Genomic DNA, 17,641 nt, shown 5'->3' on the forward strand with positions numbered 1-17,641 from the left:
AATCAACTGTGGACCAGAAATGTCAGCGCTGAGCAGAGGAAACAAAGAGTTGTGTGGAGTTAGAAGGGTCTCAGACAAAACCTGCTGCGTTTCTCATTAGTGTGTGTGTGTGTGTGTGTGTGCTGTCTATACAACTGTCCTTTGTGGAAACCCAAATATATAATTTAATAAAATGTTTATTTTCAGTGTAAGAGAAACTAAAGTAGCTTTAAGTTATGAAGAACTTGATGCAACCACATAAAGTGACTCTCCCGCTTCTTTCTGTATGTCAGTAGCACGTGTCCCATTACTTAGCTGCATACATTATATATTCTTGTGTTTTGGCAGAACAAGCAAAACTACAAAATTAAAATTCTTTCTTCAACACAAATCTAAAGAATTTTTTTCAATTATTTTGTGGAAAAAATTTGTGAAACTACTAAAAAAAAATGCAATTTACCATGTGCACATTGTGTGGACATGTTTGGAAAGCGGCGTGCAATCCAGAATGTCAGAATTCTGTCTTTTATGAGTTCATATTGTACAGTGGCAGCTATAAAATATTTAATTTAATCTCCTCTGAATTGCAACCATGAACTTAAATTTTTTCCACTGATTTTAACACTAAACCCACTTAAAGTTGTACAAGCTCTCGGCAGACGTTCAGTCACGCCGAGTGAAGCCATTTTCACACGTGAACTCAGGTCAGGGCGCTGGCCGAGGCTGCCCTCGCACCGAGCAGACAACAGGAAGCCGCCTGTCTACTGACAGCCAATCACCAGTTAGTCAGCTCTACACTCACAGTAAACTGTGTTTAACCTTCAGGTGACTGAGTGGCCTCATTTATAACCCCGGCCGTACAGTTCTGTGGGTAAAAATGCTGCCACATCTTTTTAAACCGCTTCTCCTACAGAGTGTCGTTTAGAGGAATTGGCCTCGTGGTGGAGCAAAGAGTTTAACAACTACATTGTGATGTTTGTGGTGAATCAGCGCTAACAGAACGAGCGCTGTGATTTACTGCTGCGTAAGGCTTGAAGCAAATACTGGACGCCAAAAGTTAGGCCACACAGCTATTTTCACTCTTTGTCTGCATCAAAGACAAAAAGACATTAGAATCATTTAAAAATCTTTCATAGATAAATGAAACAGGTCAGGTATGATAAACAGTCCTGTGTAAAAACATAACAGGGTCATAAATAAACCGAGGCTTCAGCTTTACGTTTGCATCCTTGCAGTCTGAGAGCTTGTGTGAAAATGGCTCATTTTTATTTAGACTAAAGGGTTTTGGTGTCGTTTATATGGTGGCACTAAATGTTTCCATCTATATTTGTGGGCAAGAATCACTACAAGGCCGCTAACCTGTAACATGATAACCAAACGCGATCCGCGGGCTTTTGCAAAAAGGTTTTTCACAATAAAAGCCTTTGCTCTGTAACAGGTTTCCGTCGGGTCAGTGTCACCCTTCATCTTTGATGTTGACAGCTGTACAGACTAAGCATGGCCGACGAGTGCAAACAGCAGCAAAAACAAAGTGAGCAGTTGAAGAAAAGCTTGGTATTATTTCAGAATTTTTACAGTATCACAATTTCAGTTAAATAAAAGTCAGAACCTCTAACTCCAAACTCTCCCTCTCACAAAAAAAAAAAAAAAAAAAGATGGAAAATGACCACACACAGGGCAACCCTTCATCGACTGAATGACTGCTTCCTTACAGTAACACACTCGTAAATGTGACAATGTGATATGACTCCTCGGTACAGTGCAAAACATCACAGCAAATTGCAGTGTCAGTGGGTCCAGGACAGGAACTGAAGGACCAAAACAGTGTTTAAGCATCAATCACGAAGACAGACAAGTGTTTCAATGTAAATGTACACCACAGATATGTACTGTTAGGCACTTAAAACACCTACGAACGCCACACAAACCTAAATCCACTGCTCCGAGTCTACGCGTGCCATGACGAGTTCGACTACCTTTCCCGGCCTCCTAAGCCTGGCTCCAGCTCTTTGGTCACATTTGCTAAGTTAGGTTAATAACCATTTTTCACTAATGGAAAAAAAAGAATCTCGAGGTTCGACCTGTGATGGATAATTTTGCTCTGCTTCCAGAAAGTGTGACTTGAATTTTGTTAATTTCATCATGGCCTAAAAACACTAGGGGCAATTAAAAGTCTCTCCAGTATATTTCCATCTTCGCTACAGAGATGCACTAATGAGGAAGCCCTTAAATGTCCTCGCCGCGATGACTTCTGTCTGCTGCCAGTCCTCACATTCAGCTTCACCACAGAGAAACAGTTGGTGAAGTCAGAAAATGAGAACTATAGATGAAAAATAGAGAACGGTGAGAGCTTCATAAAGAAAAATAAGACAGCTTTGTGAGGCGGGCATGGGCGTGTTCGCAGTACTTCAAGGAATTATCTAAGCCAAAGGTTGTGGGACTGGAGCCCAACGGGGAGCAGGTTATAGGGTGAAAGGAAGGTTTTTACTCTGCATCAAAACAGGAAACTTCCCTGATAACATGACAGAGCGAACTGTACTCGACTGAGGGCAGGAGACTTTGTTTTGGAGTCTGGCAAAACAGCAGAGAGAACATTATTTCTTTAAAATAGAGCCCCAGAGGTCCACAGATGATGTTTTTGGGTAAATGTGGTTGCTCAGTCGTAAAATTGTCCTGGTTGACAAAAAATAAAAGCTAAAAACCATTTTTCCCAACCATGAATCTAGGAGTTTACAGCCCTCAGCACTCACTGAGCTGTCTAAGCTCTGCATCGACTTCAGTTTGGTTGAATAGCGAAAGGTTGATAGGCGCCAACCTTTCTGCTGTTCACTTGGTTACCAGACGGCTTGATCAGACACCCACATGGGTCTCACTGCGTCCCGGATCGCTGTGTTGGAGTTGGTGGTGACTTATTTCCGGACAATCAAAGGTGTTGTACCCGCACGCTCAGGCAGCAAGTCGGACCAGCGCTGCCTCCCAGGAAGATCTGCCGAGTTAGTATTGAGGAAACGTGTCCTCTGACTTTTCAGTCAAAGCTCATCATTATTCAGACGTCTTCTATGAGTTTAACATGTTTTTGAACTTCAGGGAGGACAGCTAGTCGGGTAAAGGCCAAGTGCCACACAGGTTTGTTTATTCCGACTACATTTCCTGTGTGTTTGAAGCCTCTACACAATGATAAATCAAGTCCAACTGGGTCCTAAGTCAGCTTCAATCGGGTTCAGGGAGGGGTGTGTGTCTGTTTTGCTGCTGCACGTCTCACGACTGTGTTTCAATATCTGAGACCTGGACGGATGCGTGCACAGTATGATCCTGGAGACAGGAATGCTGGAATGGAAAACTGAAGTCTTCTTAATGGACGTGGTAAGGAGGAATTAGGAGCATTATCATCTCCTTCCACTTTGTTAGCTGGAGTTTGTTTTCTCTCAGTTAGCTCTGATTACAGCTGAGATTGTTTGAGTTGTTTGCAGGTGTGTATACCGGATCTGTTCTGATATTAGCAGCAAACCACGTCTGAGGGAGTGTTGGCAGACAGGAGTGTCCGGGGAAGAAGCCTTTTGTTGTGATGACCTTAAGCATGAATAGATAGAAGCAAATATGATGCGTGTATAGGACTATAAATATCAATGATATGTTTACAGGGTGCTGTACCCCCGGATGGCCCAAAAGTTCTTTCAAATTCGTATAAACTAATAATTTAATACAGCTTTAAATGATGTTGATGTCCAGTTTGACTGCAACTCTAACAGCTAAATCGACTGAAGGTGGACCCCCGAGTTTTAGGGTTTGTGGTTGTATAGTGACGATTTATCGATGCTGTAATGTCGAGCAGATTCGGGGGTAAAAGTCTTGTCAGAACAGATTAGAAGTGTTTTTGGTTCAGTTTTTGACACAGTTTAAGGCCCCAGAAGTCAAAATTAGAAGAAATCACGTGATAATTCAGCTCTGCCACTTAAAACACTTCAAGTTTCCCGTTTTGACATCAGAGTAATTCTTACATGACATCTAGAAGGCGTCAGCTCGGCCTCCACAGAAATCACTGCGAGAAAGAGGCCAAGAACAAAGGCAACGAGAGAGATGAACACAAGCATAAAAACATAAAAAAATGAGCATGAGCTACGGTACAACAAGGAACACAAAGTGGGATTATGATGCCATGCAGCGTGTGAGGAGGGAGGGAGCGGATCCCTGCATCATTCTTAACATCTCATTTTCCTTAGACGGTTTCTATATAGAGGCACACAGAAGGCTTGCAAGTTACAGATTAAAAGCATTTCACGTGTTTGAGCCAAGAAGAACACGACAAAAAAAACACAAAGAAAAACAAAAACCATACACAGCTCACACAAACACGTGAGGAGAGTCTCAAATGGTTCGGTCAAGTATCCAAAGGGAAAACAGCAGTTATAATAAATAAGAGAAACTGCAGTAAGTATGTCGAAGGGGGGAGAAAAAACCTGGATCTAAATAATAACAATAATTAATATTAATAATAATAATAATAGCAATAGTATCCAGTTCTTTTCATGGTGAGTGGAGAGGGTTGTGATTGGCTCAGTACAGACAACAAGGAGAAAATCTTCCCCCACACAGCCCACACGCACACGCAAACACACACCCCGACATTTAAAGTGTGTGTGAGCGACACGAAGCTGCACGGCTGCGACTCGGCTCCGCCTTTGTCTCAAAGATCTGCGATTCAGCTTCACGCAGGAAGGATCAGGGACGGAGCAGTCAGTGGCTTCAAACCAGCCAAAGCTGCTGGACCTCAGAATCTCATATCTATTGGACTTTGGTGCTTTTGGCTACATTACTTTACAATATCACGGTAAAGTGTAAAAGTTTGAGATCTATTCGCAACTTTCATTGTTCTCACATCTTTTGTTTGGGGTCTTTTGAGGGGTCAAATTAGAAATACATTAAAAATAAATGGACGTGTTTGAACCAGCAGTCATCGCTGAGTTTGCTGATGGGGCACCCCGACCACATGGGTACAGTCACATCAAAAAGCACAACTTCACAATTTATTTAGACGCCTTTCAAATTACAGAACCTTGCTGACACGGTGGCGTCATGGTGGCCATTTCCATCTTTAATATACAGTCTATGCTTGTACTAGACTACCATACTAACTAGTTTTAAAATAAAGCTCTTTATTACATGCGTCACATTTGAACATGATGTGCAGATGCACAGTCGCCTGTACTTTTAAAGCAACGTAAGAGTGTTGCCCTGCCTGTTGAGCTCTTACAGGGGCAGCGAGGCTGCAGAAAATCCATAAAAAAAAATGTTGCGGAGCACGAAAACTGCGTTTCTACTTGGATTTGGAGCCGTGCAGCTCTGTGAACATGCCCCACACACACATGTCATGCACCAGCTCGCACACATTCACGCTCACAGGCAGCCAAGAGCCCAAAATGTGTAGTTGACCTCCACTGTAATCAGGGGGGAAAGCAGTGTAAGTGCAGTACCTCTTTGTGACCACTGGGGGGAGCCCCTGAAGTCAACAATCGGACTCTCCAACTGTTCCTCACTGGCCACATGAGCCCGTCTTTACCCAGAGAGAAATTCTGTACATGCAGTCAATTAATAATCTGATGCAACACTTGCTTCGAGTATGCAAACATTTAGATTATACACAGATAGATTATATCATTCTTCTTTTTTTTATATAATCTGCACATCTTCTCGCTTCTGCTTTTCAGCAAAAAAGAAACTGACTCGACCCTTGTGGAGGCCACAGAGTCAGCGCGCTAACAACAGCGCTCGAGGAGGAGCGCAGCGGCGGGGCAAATCGAATCAAACGGGGAGGCTTTGCATACACACATCATAAATTACTCCAGATTCTGTGTGAGGCTCCCGTCTCCCAAACTCCTCCCACCGTGCCAGGTGATGCACAGAGGGGGGGGCTGAGGCCAGGTGGGGGGCGGGGACAGACTCCTCGTTCTGCTTCGTCAGCGGCTCCTCTGGGCTCCGTTTGTCTGCCACTGGAGGGAGGGGTGAGAGGGAATCCTGCGGGTAAATGGGATGGTGGGGGGGGGCTGCGATTGGTGTTTTTTTCTTGGATTTTTTTTTTTGTTTCCTCTTTTTTAACAGATTCCTCCCCCTCCCTCCAGTGCACTCAGTCTCCCAAGATGACTTTCACAAAGCTAGCCACGTCGGTTTCTTTGGCCTCGTGGGAAGTGAAGAAGAGATGTTGCTGAGGAGGAAACGGACACCGAGTTAGTCGGGAGCCAAATCAGAAAAAAGCAATTAAAGCATCAATTCCTTGAACTTTGAGGCTGTCGTGTTGTTGTGTTGCAGTTTGCATTGTAATTATGGTCATTAGAGCATTTCTTTGCAGCTGTTTTCAATCTGATTTTAGTTTTTGACACTTGGTTTACACTCATTTGTTGTCATCTCTTGTAGTGACACCTTTGTTGCCTTTTCTGGTCAAATTGTATCTGGTTGCCATACTTTGGCGCAATATAAATTATATTGAATTGAATTTTTTTCAACTTTTCAACGGCACGATTTGCATCTTTATGTGGACATTTTGTATTTGTTTATAGTCGGTTCATGAATCTTAGTTGTAAACAATCCGATTGTTGTCCTTATGCGCCGATTTCACATGTATGTGCATCATTTTGCTTCTATTCATTTTGTTGGTGACTTTGCAGCTCTTAATTCTGTGTCTTCTGTTGATTTCCAGTCATTTGAGTTTTATTTTGCATCACTTGGTCATTTTAGAGCTTGTAGGAAGTCTTGGTTCATGGTCATTTTGCACATTTAAAAAAAAAAAAAAATCATTTTTGTGTCTTTTGTTGTTCGTTTGCATCCATTTCGGGTCTCTTTGTGCTTAATTGATTAAGCTGCAGCCATTCAAACACCTGCACCCCCTGATACTCTGAGCTTTTACTGGACCTTTAGTAAACCTTCCATGGATGAGACCAGTGAAGCATCTTGGCTTCAAGCGTCAAATACAGGGTTTGTAAATAACAATCTAAGTGCACCCCCCAGTGTTTGATTAGCAGCATTACAAGGTGCTTGCAGGGAAGTCATGCTTATAATCTGTTAACACAGAAACACTCACCATGAGTTCTGTGTAAGTCGGCCGCTCTTTGGAAACTTTCTTTAAGCTGCAGAAGAAGAAAAAAAAGCAAAGATGAAGATTAAATGGTGGACTTCCCCACTCTTGCCACAGATCTGTTCCAGCGTCTGATTCAGTGTTATTCTATGAAAGCGTCTGAGAAGTCGCAGACTGCCAGCCTCCGAGGGTTTCAAGGTAACAGAAAAAATACAACCAAGCACGATGAGTCACCCAAGCACCAAAGAACATAGTCACATCAGTGTCTTTCTGCATTCTGAGTACTGCTCAAAGTGCGGCATCATTTTCTGATATCACCAGGAAACAATGATCGAAACTGGAGGACGACTCGTTTCTCAGTGTGATCGAGTGTTATTTCAGGTCAGCAGCCATACATCATGTAAGCATTTCAGATTCACCCAGATTCACAGAACACCATCAGGCAGGCGTCTGACCATCACGTTCATTCAGCAGCTGCACATTAAGCCTGAATCTCCCATAGGAAACCAGATGAACATGCACTACTCCAGCAAATAGCCGGCCCCCAAAAAGTTCAAAACAAGCCAAAAAAAAAAAACATTACAAAGAAAAGAAAAACAATCCAATAATTTGGCTTTGCTTAAAGGCAGCATCACTTTACATTAGTGACAGGAAGAAGAAGTCTGCTGGTGTTGGCAGTGCTGGGCGAAAAGAGTTCAGTATTCACATCACTGCCACAATTATGCAGTTTCCACATTACTAAGGTTCTTCAGTTATTTGCATGTTAAGCATGTTGTGGGTGGGGTGGGGGGTATTTCAGTTCTATGTGGAACAACCGGTAACAGGAGATATTCTTGTCAATGTTCCAGCTGTTGTTGCATGCCACTGTAAGCTCTCAGTCTTCCAAAGGCTGCCAGACTTCTTTAAGCTTCCTGAAGACATTTCATTTGTCTTCCCAAACACTTCTTCACATCATCTAAAAGTTGATCACTGAAAACTGAACAATACACGAGTCAGATCTTCAGGACAAAGCTCAGCGATATATTTGGACTGACAAGCAGAAGAGACTCTCCTGAGCATCCAAACATTTGCATTCTGGACAGAGAAGACAGACGATTTAAGATGGCCCTACATCCACCTGGACCACCTCCAAGGTGACAACCCAACAGCTTTCAGGAAACCTCTCTGGTGTGAAACATCTTCAAGTACCTAAAAAAACAGACCAGTTGCTTTTAACTCAAGTTTAAATAAATGTTATTGCATTTTCAGCTTGGTCGGTGCTGCAGTGCAGGTGGAGTGAAACAGTATTTAAAATATTGGCAACCACCAGTCTACCGATAAGCCTTTCTTCCTGTTGAAAGGGAGTTTTTCCTTCCCACTGTCACCAAAGTGCTTGCTCACAGGAGGTCATCTGATTGTTGGGTTTTTCTCTGTATGTATTATTGTAGGGTCTACCTTACAACATAAAGCGCCTTGAGGAGTCTGTTGCAGTGACTTGGCGCTGTATAAATAAAACCTCATTCTCAGGTCAGTGCATTCACAAAGCTTTCAGAAAACTTGGACAAAGATTGAGATCACTGAGATTCAAACTTCGGGATTTTTAGTATCTACACCTGTGGTATAATTTTGAAAATCCTCGGTGACTTCCTGCTTAAGTTACTGCATTCACAAACCTAGGTGTCCATGTCGCCGGCCCACCAGTGAAACAATACCCCATCAACCTTTTACAGCTGAAGGGTAAAAATCACCAAATCTGTCCACCATATCTGCTTTTCATCTGTGATTTTTAATCTCTGAAGGTTTTTTGCACTTCTTCCTCATTCCTTCTTCAACTGTGGTGGCTGTAGCTCAGGAGGAAGAGCAGATCTGCTGATCGGAACGTTGCTGGTTTGATCCCTGGCTGCTGCAGCTTGCACGCCAAACATCCTTGGGCAAGATACTAACCCCAAGTTGCTCCCCAATGCATCCATCAGATTATGAGTGTAGAAAAGCTCTGTATAAGAATCAGTCCATTTGCCATTTAACCAGCTGACATTATTACTTCATGAACCCTCATCACTGTGCATCACAGCAGCCTCTGCAATTCCTGAACTTCCAGAGCTATGCATGAATACAACTTCTGACTGACTGGACATCATTTGCACTGGAGTAAGGTGAGGTTTACACCTGCATCATCACGGCCTCCCTTTTCTTAAAGGCAAGGTTGTGATGCCCGTCTTAAATTAAGAAAATCCTTTCAGCTCACTCGCCGTACGTCTTCTCGCTGCACAAATACCTGCATGTGTCACTAAGCAACAAAGAAAGAACAGAACCAAAGATTTTTTGGCATGTAGAAGATCTGATCTTGGAGGCACAAACACAATAATCTCGTTCTCAATGGTGCGGTTACAGTTTGGAGGAGTAACGTTACAGAAGAGGATGCACGAAACAGCCGCTCGGCTTTTGACAAACATCCAAAAACGATACGCAAACGCAAAGACATCCCGCTTTTCTCTCTTTACTTTTGTTTATACTCCATCTCTCTGTGCTCTTACTCACAACAGGAACTTGATGAATATCTCAAACATAATTATTTTCGTTTCCAACAATTACGAAAACAATATAATCAAAAACTATACTCAGTGTTTAGAGACTATTACAACTATTAAACATGGAAACCCCTGAGCAGTTCATTCTCAAAGACCCGTGTTTTTCTCTTTAGAATATTTATTATTGCTCGTTACCAACTAACCACCGCCTCATTTTTACCGCCATCATGTCTCACATTCATGCAGTCATCTGCTAACAGCGACCTGCGCTCTCCTGCCATCCTGCCCGTATGACCCCCAAACCTGCCAGCCTCCCGCCTCACCTCTGTGCACCCTCACTGGTTCACACAGTATTTATGCTCAAAACAATATTTGCAGCTCAGTTCTTGTAAATTACAGTGACACAAAATTACATAATTAGAGTAATTAAACTAATACGTAGGGATCCGTAAAAAGTGCACAGTTGCATGTTTACAGCATATTCAGATAGTCCCATCCTGTGAAAACAAGAATAACAAAAACAGCAACAATGAAGCCAATCGAATAAAGGGGAAATCATCTGAAGCCCACTCAGCTGGGATCAGTACACATCTCTCTGTGATCTGTAGCAGCTTCGCGACTCTGCAGGCTTCTCCTGTGTAAAGATCTGGGTGTAAATCTGAGACGTGGATCAGGCTGGAAGAAAGTTGGACAAAGCAAGAAAATAAACCAGAAAAACACGAACCACTGAGAGGTGAAGTCCACAAACTCAGGGGAGAACTGGTCGGCGGGAAGCTGGGGCGAAGGCTCTTCCACCACCTGCTTCAGCTGCTGAAAAGGTGTCCCCCACGAGTCGTACGGGAAGCGCAGGATGGCGAGCTCGATCTGAGGCAAACAAGACAAAAAAACAAAGAGGTCAAGGAGCGTTTTTAGTGCTTTAGTGAGCACAAACACATAACCTGACACAAACATATCTGCACAGCTGCATTCATGTGATTTTTCACCCAAATCCATCCCACGTCGCAGCGTCATTTAATGACTGACCCCAAAACAAGCACACTCTAAAGATCCCACTCATCTCCAGCAGAGCGGCACACACGTGGCTTCCCAAACATCCGTTACAGTTTTTAACATTACTGTAGTTTTTCCTCTCACTGCTACTGCAGCATTAATGAGTTTCACACTAAAACCTCCTCAGCTGCTTCACCTCCTTCAGTTCAGCTTTCGAGGAACAACAGGTGCTCCAACAATCAGCGCCCGGCAGGTTTTATCCCACACGCTGATCGCTCAGTCTGGACCACTCATTCTTCATTTTACAATTATTACAAAAACCTTCCACTACTCTGAAATCACAATTTTCCTCTTTTATTTAAAACCCATTTAGTGCCCTTTTAAAATTCAGACTGTGCTGGAACATTCGCTGCTCGAACAGCCGATCGAACAGGCAGAGACGAGCGCGAGTCAACTGCTGAATCCTTGATGCCAACATCCTCCTCGGTCCGGCCTGAGCTGCAAAGCTATGAATATTTCACGACTTTTTCATTTTTAACTGATAATCGTGTTTTTTTGCAGCGATGCAGAAAAGGTGAACAAACGTATGCAGGAGCGCGAGGCGGCTTTACCATCGTGATTCCTAAACTCCAGATGTCCGACTTGACGTTGTAGCCTTTCTGGTTGGTCTCAGGATTGATCCTCTCCGGCTGTGGACAGACAGAAGGTCACATGATGATGTCAATAACTGCAGCCGTTGTCAAGGATAACCAGCCCCGCTGCCCCGTAATCCCAAAGCTCTTGTGCACACACAGACCGAGCAACGTACCTGGCTCTAAATACCCTCAGCCAACCAGTGGCCTGCCGAGTGGTTAAAGAGTAACTGGCTCATTAAGCGTGTGGATGATAATGAGGGACTCGGGGTCGCAGATCTAAAGACACTTTTAATGCACAAAATCTACGTTTGCAGCCAAAACCGACAGGAAGTATGTTCTGGTCTACGTTCCCCCCCCAGGTAAAAATACTTCCCTTTGTTGTCCGTCCAAAGCGGGATACCTGCTCACGTATCCACGTGTCGTAACATTCGTCAACATTCAGGCTGACGTGGGTGCTGCTGCATTTTTATGAGCGCAAATCCTCAAAATTCAAAGAAACCTCTGAAGACACCAAGACTGCAGCAATAACAGTGTCATTAACAACCATCCAGGCAGTCAGACTTACTTGTAATTTTTTTTAAAGCGGCCTTGAACAATAGTTCTCCGGCTCTCTGGAGATATTTTAGCGTTTCCTTTGGACACTGGCCGTTTTTCAGCCCAGTCCTTGTATCTGACCATTTTCAGAGGAATGCTTTTGGTACGCAGCTGAACACTGACCTATGAATCACTGAAGCACTTTGTTGTGAACTGGTGCTATATAAATAAAAGTGAAATGAAGCATGAAAAAGAGCACCTAATTCAAAGGCTGAACCAGTGTGGTGTCTACATGTTACTGACAACTTAGCAAAGAACCAATTTTAAGTGGTGTATGTAGACACTTAGTTGCTAGCAGACAGAAAAACATTTGTTCACATTTCTTTATAATAATCTTTGAAAGTTTGACAGACATAAAGCACAACAGGAGTGTCTGTGAAGCACAGTGGAGGCTCCGTCATGGTTCAGGGGCTGCATGTACCCAGTGACTGAATTTTTACTTTTACGAGCACCAACAGATTTTTATCTGGAAAACAGCTGATTGGCAGCAGCTTAAAGTTGGCGATGTATATAACGTTTTTTTTTTATTATTAACAATCTTTGTCTAGTTTCTCTGACCTGCATGGACTAAATCCAGGTGCTGCTGCTCTTCAGCCTGACCTTTAATTCTTTGTGATTCCAAGTATTGGCCAAAATGTATTTTAGAAGCATAACCTTAAATCTTTGAAGTGTACCAAATGATGTTTGAATGAGGTGCGTGAGACGAATGTTTCCTCCGGTGGTCATGAACACTGGTTAAACTGAACAGGCTGGGAATTATGTGCTTCCATGAGACTGGATCCTTGCGTAAACTAGGAGGCTTTCTTGGAATTTTAAGTTATCCAGATCGTTCCGAAAGACGCAGCATTATTTCATTTTTATAAGAAAGTTTTCCTGGAAATCCAAAGAGTCGCTTCTTCAATCCAGGAAAACAGAGCCACGTTTCTCTCAATTACACTGTAGTTTTCTCTTGTCTACGAGGACACACACACTCCTGTAACAATCAAATGCTTCCAAGCTTTCAGTTTTAGTAAAGTGTAGAATTACTGCCTCGTAGTTAGATGCATCAGCCAACCTGCTGCGGTTTATATTTATTGCCTTTCCAGATGATAAAACGCATGTAGCGAGCGAGGCCCTTGAAGGCATTTAACAGGTGGCCACCAAATCAGTATTCAAACAATTGTGAAATAAGGTCAAAGTCTCGCCTGCTGTTCCCGAGTTGTGTGCTTTTGCAGAACGCCGTCGCAGTAAAATGACCTGTGAACTTTTTGTAAATGTTAAAACTCTGAGACGTTTGGCTAAAGCGTATGAATTCCTGAGTTGTGTTTTGTAAGGTCAAAGTGACTGTTGACTGTCAAAGTCCATTTTAGAATCCAGACGAACGGACGATCACATCACCGGCATGCATAACAGGGAGCAGGAGGAGGGAGGGGGGTGTTTGGGACGTAACAACAGGTACACAAACAAAATGACGCTAAAAGCCTAAAAAAATGTCTATAATACCTATAAATTTAAAGTTTTTCATATAGTTTCCATTTGTAAACTACTTCTGATTCATTAACAGGTGTAAAAGTTTCAGTACTTGTCCTACAAGAATCCAAAGCCTTTGTGTTTTAAACTTGAAGAACCTCCTGCTCATGGTCATCTTCTCCTGCATCTCTGGACACAGCTGCTGTCTTTAGATCGCGTCATTGAAGCCCTCATATGTCTCCTCGTGTTTGTGCCCCTGCAGTGAGTGCATCGGGCTCTCCTCCTGATTCAAAGTCATGATTCGTCTGGACAACAACTGGACACTGTGCATCCTCCTGGTCTTGCTCCTCACCTGCTGAGTTACCTTCCGGTTTGGAAAGTTTGGACTGATAAATACTGCGTGGTCGTATTAGGAGGCCCAGCGTTCATAACTAGTAAAGATAAATTAAACAGAGTTGATGTTTGCACTGTCCGATCTCGCCACAGAACATCGTGAAAGTTTCCAGAAATGGCGTTCGGATGACGACAAGCAGACGTCGTATCGTTGCATGGAGCTGTCAGCTCACACACTCAACTTCACGTTGGTCGTTATAACAAAATAATATCAATCAAACAATCAACAAAGTGAGAAGATTTTGAGCTGTGTTTGGTGGCTCTTTAGGAAGCTCACACTGGACTTTTTAAACTTTTAATTACAGAAAGAATTTTATTTTACACTTCATTTATTTTCACTTCATTCCTTAAAGCATCGCGCTGCTTACCGCCATGTAGGGTTTGCAGCCAGCGTCCATGGTTTTAGCCACAGAGTCCACCAGGTAGCCGCTGATGCCAAAGTCGCACATCTTCACTTGGCCCTGAGTGTTGATCAGGACGTTGGAGGGTTTCACATCTGGAAAGACGGCCAAACAAACAGGACTTTTAGCGAACAGTCGCTCTGTTAGTTCTGTTTCCCTCTGAGAGAGCAGCTGGCTGACCTAGCAGCTGGCTGACCTAGCTGCAGACTGCGGTCGCTGTTACAGACCGACGGGTGTCTTCATTTCTGTGACGTATAGCTGCTTTAACGGTGACTTTGACAACTTTGACCCAACAACAGTAACACGGTGGTAACAGAGGTTTGACACAGGAAGAATCAACTCTTAAAATACCAGCATGAGGTTTGTAAGATTTAGTTCTGTGGCTACAACATATTAGTTCAGCAAAGCTTCTGCTGCTCATCCTCAAATGTGTGTTTTAACTAAATCTATTATATACATTTAACAAAATGTTAAATTAATGGCAAGTCTGAAGTGAAAAACTACCAGGCTTAAAGTCAGATGCTTGCAAAACGTAGCAAAATATGTATTTTGTTTACCTGAACATACTGGAAAAAAAGAAAAAATTATCACAAAAAACTTTGATAAAAATACAAAAATAATTAGAGAAAAATAATTAAAAAAAACTGAAAACAAAAGCAAAATTTAAAAAATAAAAAACTTTGTTTGTTATCCACTGCAGCGAACACCAACATCATGTATCAATGTATTTTACAGATAGCCATTGTACAAACCACACTTCATTTATCACATATTTGTGAAGCTATTTAAGAATTTCATAATTTATTTTGACAAAAACGTACTAACATTTAATGATAAGTGGTGCAACGATTCTCCTAACACGTGAAAACATCATTATTACATTACGTGACATAAACTGTGTTTTTATTCTTAACAACTAAAGACTGTTTTGGTCACTAATATCTAGGAAGCTAACTTTGTACTCTATGAACTGCAAAGCAGAGTAAGAATTAGTAGCACAAAGTAAATAAAAACTCTGCTTATTTACGAAAAATCTGAGCATTTTTATTTTAAAGATTTGTTCAAATTATTGACAAACCTCAACTAATTTAGGCCTTCTTTTACATTTCAACACAACATCATATCAGCATCGTCTCTGTAATGATAGTGATTTGAACATAATAATAATTTGTGCGTATTTTGAGATGCGTTTGTGTTCCAGTGCAGATCAGGCAGCGATGATGCTTTAACCCAGAGTTCCCCAACCTTTTATGCACCATGGACCGGTTTATGTCCGACAATATTTTCACAGACTGGCCTTTAACCTCCTGAGACCCGAACTCTTCCACAGCATGCATTTTTAATTTCTCTTTGCTATTTGGGCATATTGGGGCCCAATAAATGTAAAAACAAAGAATTACCAGATTTTTTTTTTTTACCTTATTTTTGTCTTTATGAAAAATAAGAGCCACATATGAAGATATTCGTTTAAAATTTTGATAGAACAGTAGCAGTATAATGTCCTCGTCAGTGGATATCAGGCCCATGTAGAGCAAAATTGAGTATTTCAGTCTAAATAACCCAAAATGGGATGTACTCACTCCAAAGACAAAAAGAACATTTTCATAAATTTAGCAGAATCGTGTTATTGTCTTAAATAATCCGACAGCTAACGTTCAATCTAACTGCGCTCGATACATGTGCTGTCATATGCAGCCCCGCCAGCTGAGTGGTCTGAAGCACTCGGTCCAGTTCAGCGCCCCATCGCTGCTGAGGCTGCACCAGCCGGCCTGACGACCGCACACGTGAGGCTGCAATCCACCGTTTTCTGACCCAGAACCAGAGACGGATGCTCGTTTAACTGCTTTAACACAGACGCACTGCTGTGGCTCTCCAGTAAGATCTGGCAAGAGTCTGAAGGGATAATGGAAGCGGAAAACAGAAGCAGCCGCGTGCAGCTGAGAGGAAATTGGCAGTGAGAGTTTAATGGGTCTCCAATCTAAGGCTCTTACCTCTGTGTATGACTTGCAGATTGCTGTGGAGATGCTCCAGAGCTTTTACTATCTGTAATGAGAAAGGCCATCAATAAGCAAATGAGCGTTACATAACCCGTATGTGTCATTAAGCTAAGTTGAGTGTTCGCATTAAATTTTAATCATTCACATTATGCCGCTTTAAGTGAACCTACTGAGACAGCGATCTTTCCCAGGATGTCCTCGGGGATGGTCAGGCCCTTCTCAATCACCTGCTTGTAGAACTTGTCGAGGGAGGTGTCCATCAGCTCCATGCAGATCCACACGTCGCCCTGGCAACAGACAGGCAGATTTGGAAACAGATCAGGACAAAAAAAAAAAAAGGAAAAAAGCGGCAGAACAAAAAGGCGCCGGCCGGATTCCAAACAGACAGGAAGTGACAGATTTTCCAGTGATTCAGACCCAGTGAGGAAATCCTGAACATCCACTCACTGCTGCAGGAAGTTTCTGCATCAGACGGTCTGCAGAGGTGCCCCCCGACCCCACTCTTAAACTGTTTTAGTCTTTATATCCATTACTTCTTCAAGACCGCTCTGTGAGAGATTTGAATGACTCTGTCCTGACTGGTTGAACAACGGAGAGTTCACTGTTTTTGCACTATGGAATATATTAAGATACTTTCCTTCACTCCTCTCTCCAAAAAGACACACTGCCACGAACGCACAAAGAAAATGAATAACGAGCAGCAGCCTTTCTGTGACTCTACCTCTCTGAATAGTGCTCCGTAGAAGGTGACGGTGTAAAAGCAGTCCACTGTCCTCATGGAGATGTCCAGATCCATGAGCAGCCTCTTCTGCTCCTGAGTGTTCACCGTGGCCCGAATGCGCTGAGGAAGGATGACAAGAAACAAACCGTCAGAGCGAAAACAGTCGCACTTTGTGATGTCAGCAGGGAGACAGGCAAGAAATGTGCAGCCTCTTCACGGGTAGCATTATCCTACTGCTGGTCGTGAGGTGAAGAGCAGACATGACGTTTTTTAATCTGGGTTAGAGATTAGAGAAAGGCCAAAAACTGCAGATGAGGGGAAAGAGCAGAGCAGCTCAAGTCAAAGTTTAAAATCAAGTAAAACTAAACGGAGTCTGAATGTGATTACATCCCCACCTCAGCTTTTCACTTTGACTTTTCAGTTCCCCATACCACATAATGAGGAGCAGAGAAATACAATATTTACACCATCCAATCACTATCATTATAAACTTAAATTAAATAATAAATAAACTCATGTGTTTTAGCTTTGCAATAAAAACTAATGCAAGAGAAATATGCAACAGAATGAATGAAGCAATAAATGCCCAGGAAGGATATTTGCAAAGTGTTTCCTCTGGAGTAACAATGGTCGGTAAATAAATAAAAGCAAAGCTCCAGCTGTAATACCCAAGGTGGTGACGAAAAAAGAGAAAAAGGGTTTGACACCAACACAAAATCAGAGTCAGAGTAACCTGGCAGCTGGACGGCCAAGAACACCTGATCTGTCAGCCCAGCAGGAGAAACCCAACAAATGTCCACAAGATCCTTAGGTTTGCTTTACAAACCACTCCACCCACATACGTTACTGTTCACTGCCATACGTAGAGTGATGTGTGCGGTCAACACACACAAAACTGCACTTTTATGT

The 17,641-nt window shown here is 42.6% G+C and overlaps 1 protein-coding gene across 3 annotated transcripts in view; it reads right to left on the reverse strand.

Moving 5' to 3' along the window:
* Positions 1-243: 243 nt before the first annotated feature.
* Positions 244-17,641, reverse strand: part of map2k6 (mitogen-activated protein kinase kinase 6) — a 39,917-nt gene continuing 22,519 nt past the window's right edge. For all 3 annotated transcript variants that reach the window (XM_085285416.1, XM_085285417.1, XM_085285419.1), the window contains 8 exons: positions 16,733-16,852; positions 16,182-16,298; positions 16,006-16,057; positions 13,982-14,109; positions 11,154-11,231; positions 10,277-10,416; positions 7,052-7,097; positions 244-6,178 (listed from right to left, as the gene is read on the reverse strand). In XM_085285416.1, coding sequence (XP_085141542.1) covers positions 6,101-6,178; positions 7,052-7,097; positions 10,277-10,416; positions 11,154-11,231; positions 13,982-14,109; positions 16,006-16,057; positions 16,182-16,298; positions 16,733-16,852 — 759 coding nt within the window. In that variant the 3' untranslated portion in view covers positions 244-6,100. The remainder of the gene's footprint in view (positions 6,179-7,051; positions 7,098-10,276; positions 10,417-11,153; positions 11,232-13,981; positions 14,110-16,005; positions 16,058-16,181; positions 16,299-16,732; positions 16,853-17,641) is intronic.

Source organism: Mchenga conophoros, linkage group LG8 (genome assembly GCF_057382185.1).
Source record: "Mchenga conophoros isolate Kocher_MC1m ecotype Shallow Benthic linkage group LG8, M_conophoros_male_GT1.1, whole genome shotgun sequence".
NCBI lineage: Eukaryota > Metazoa > Chordata > Actinopteri > Cichliformes > Cichlidae > Mchenga > Mchenga conophoros.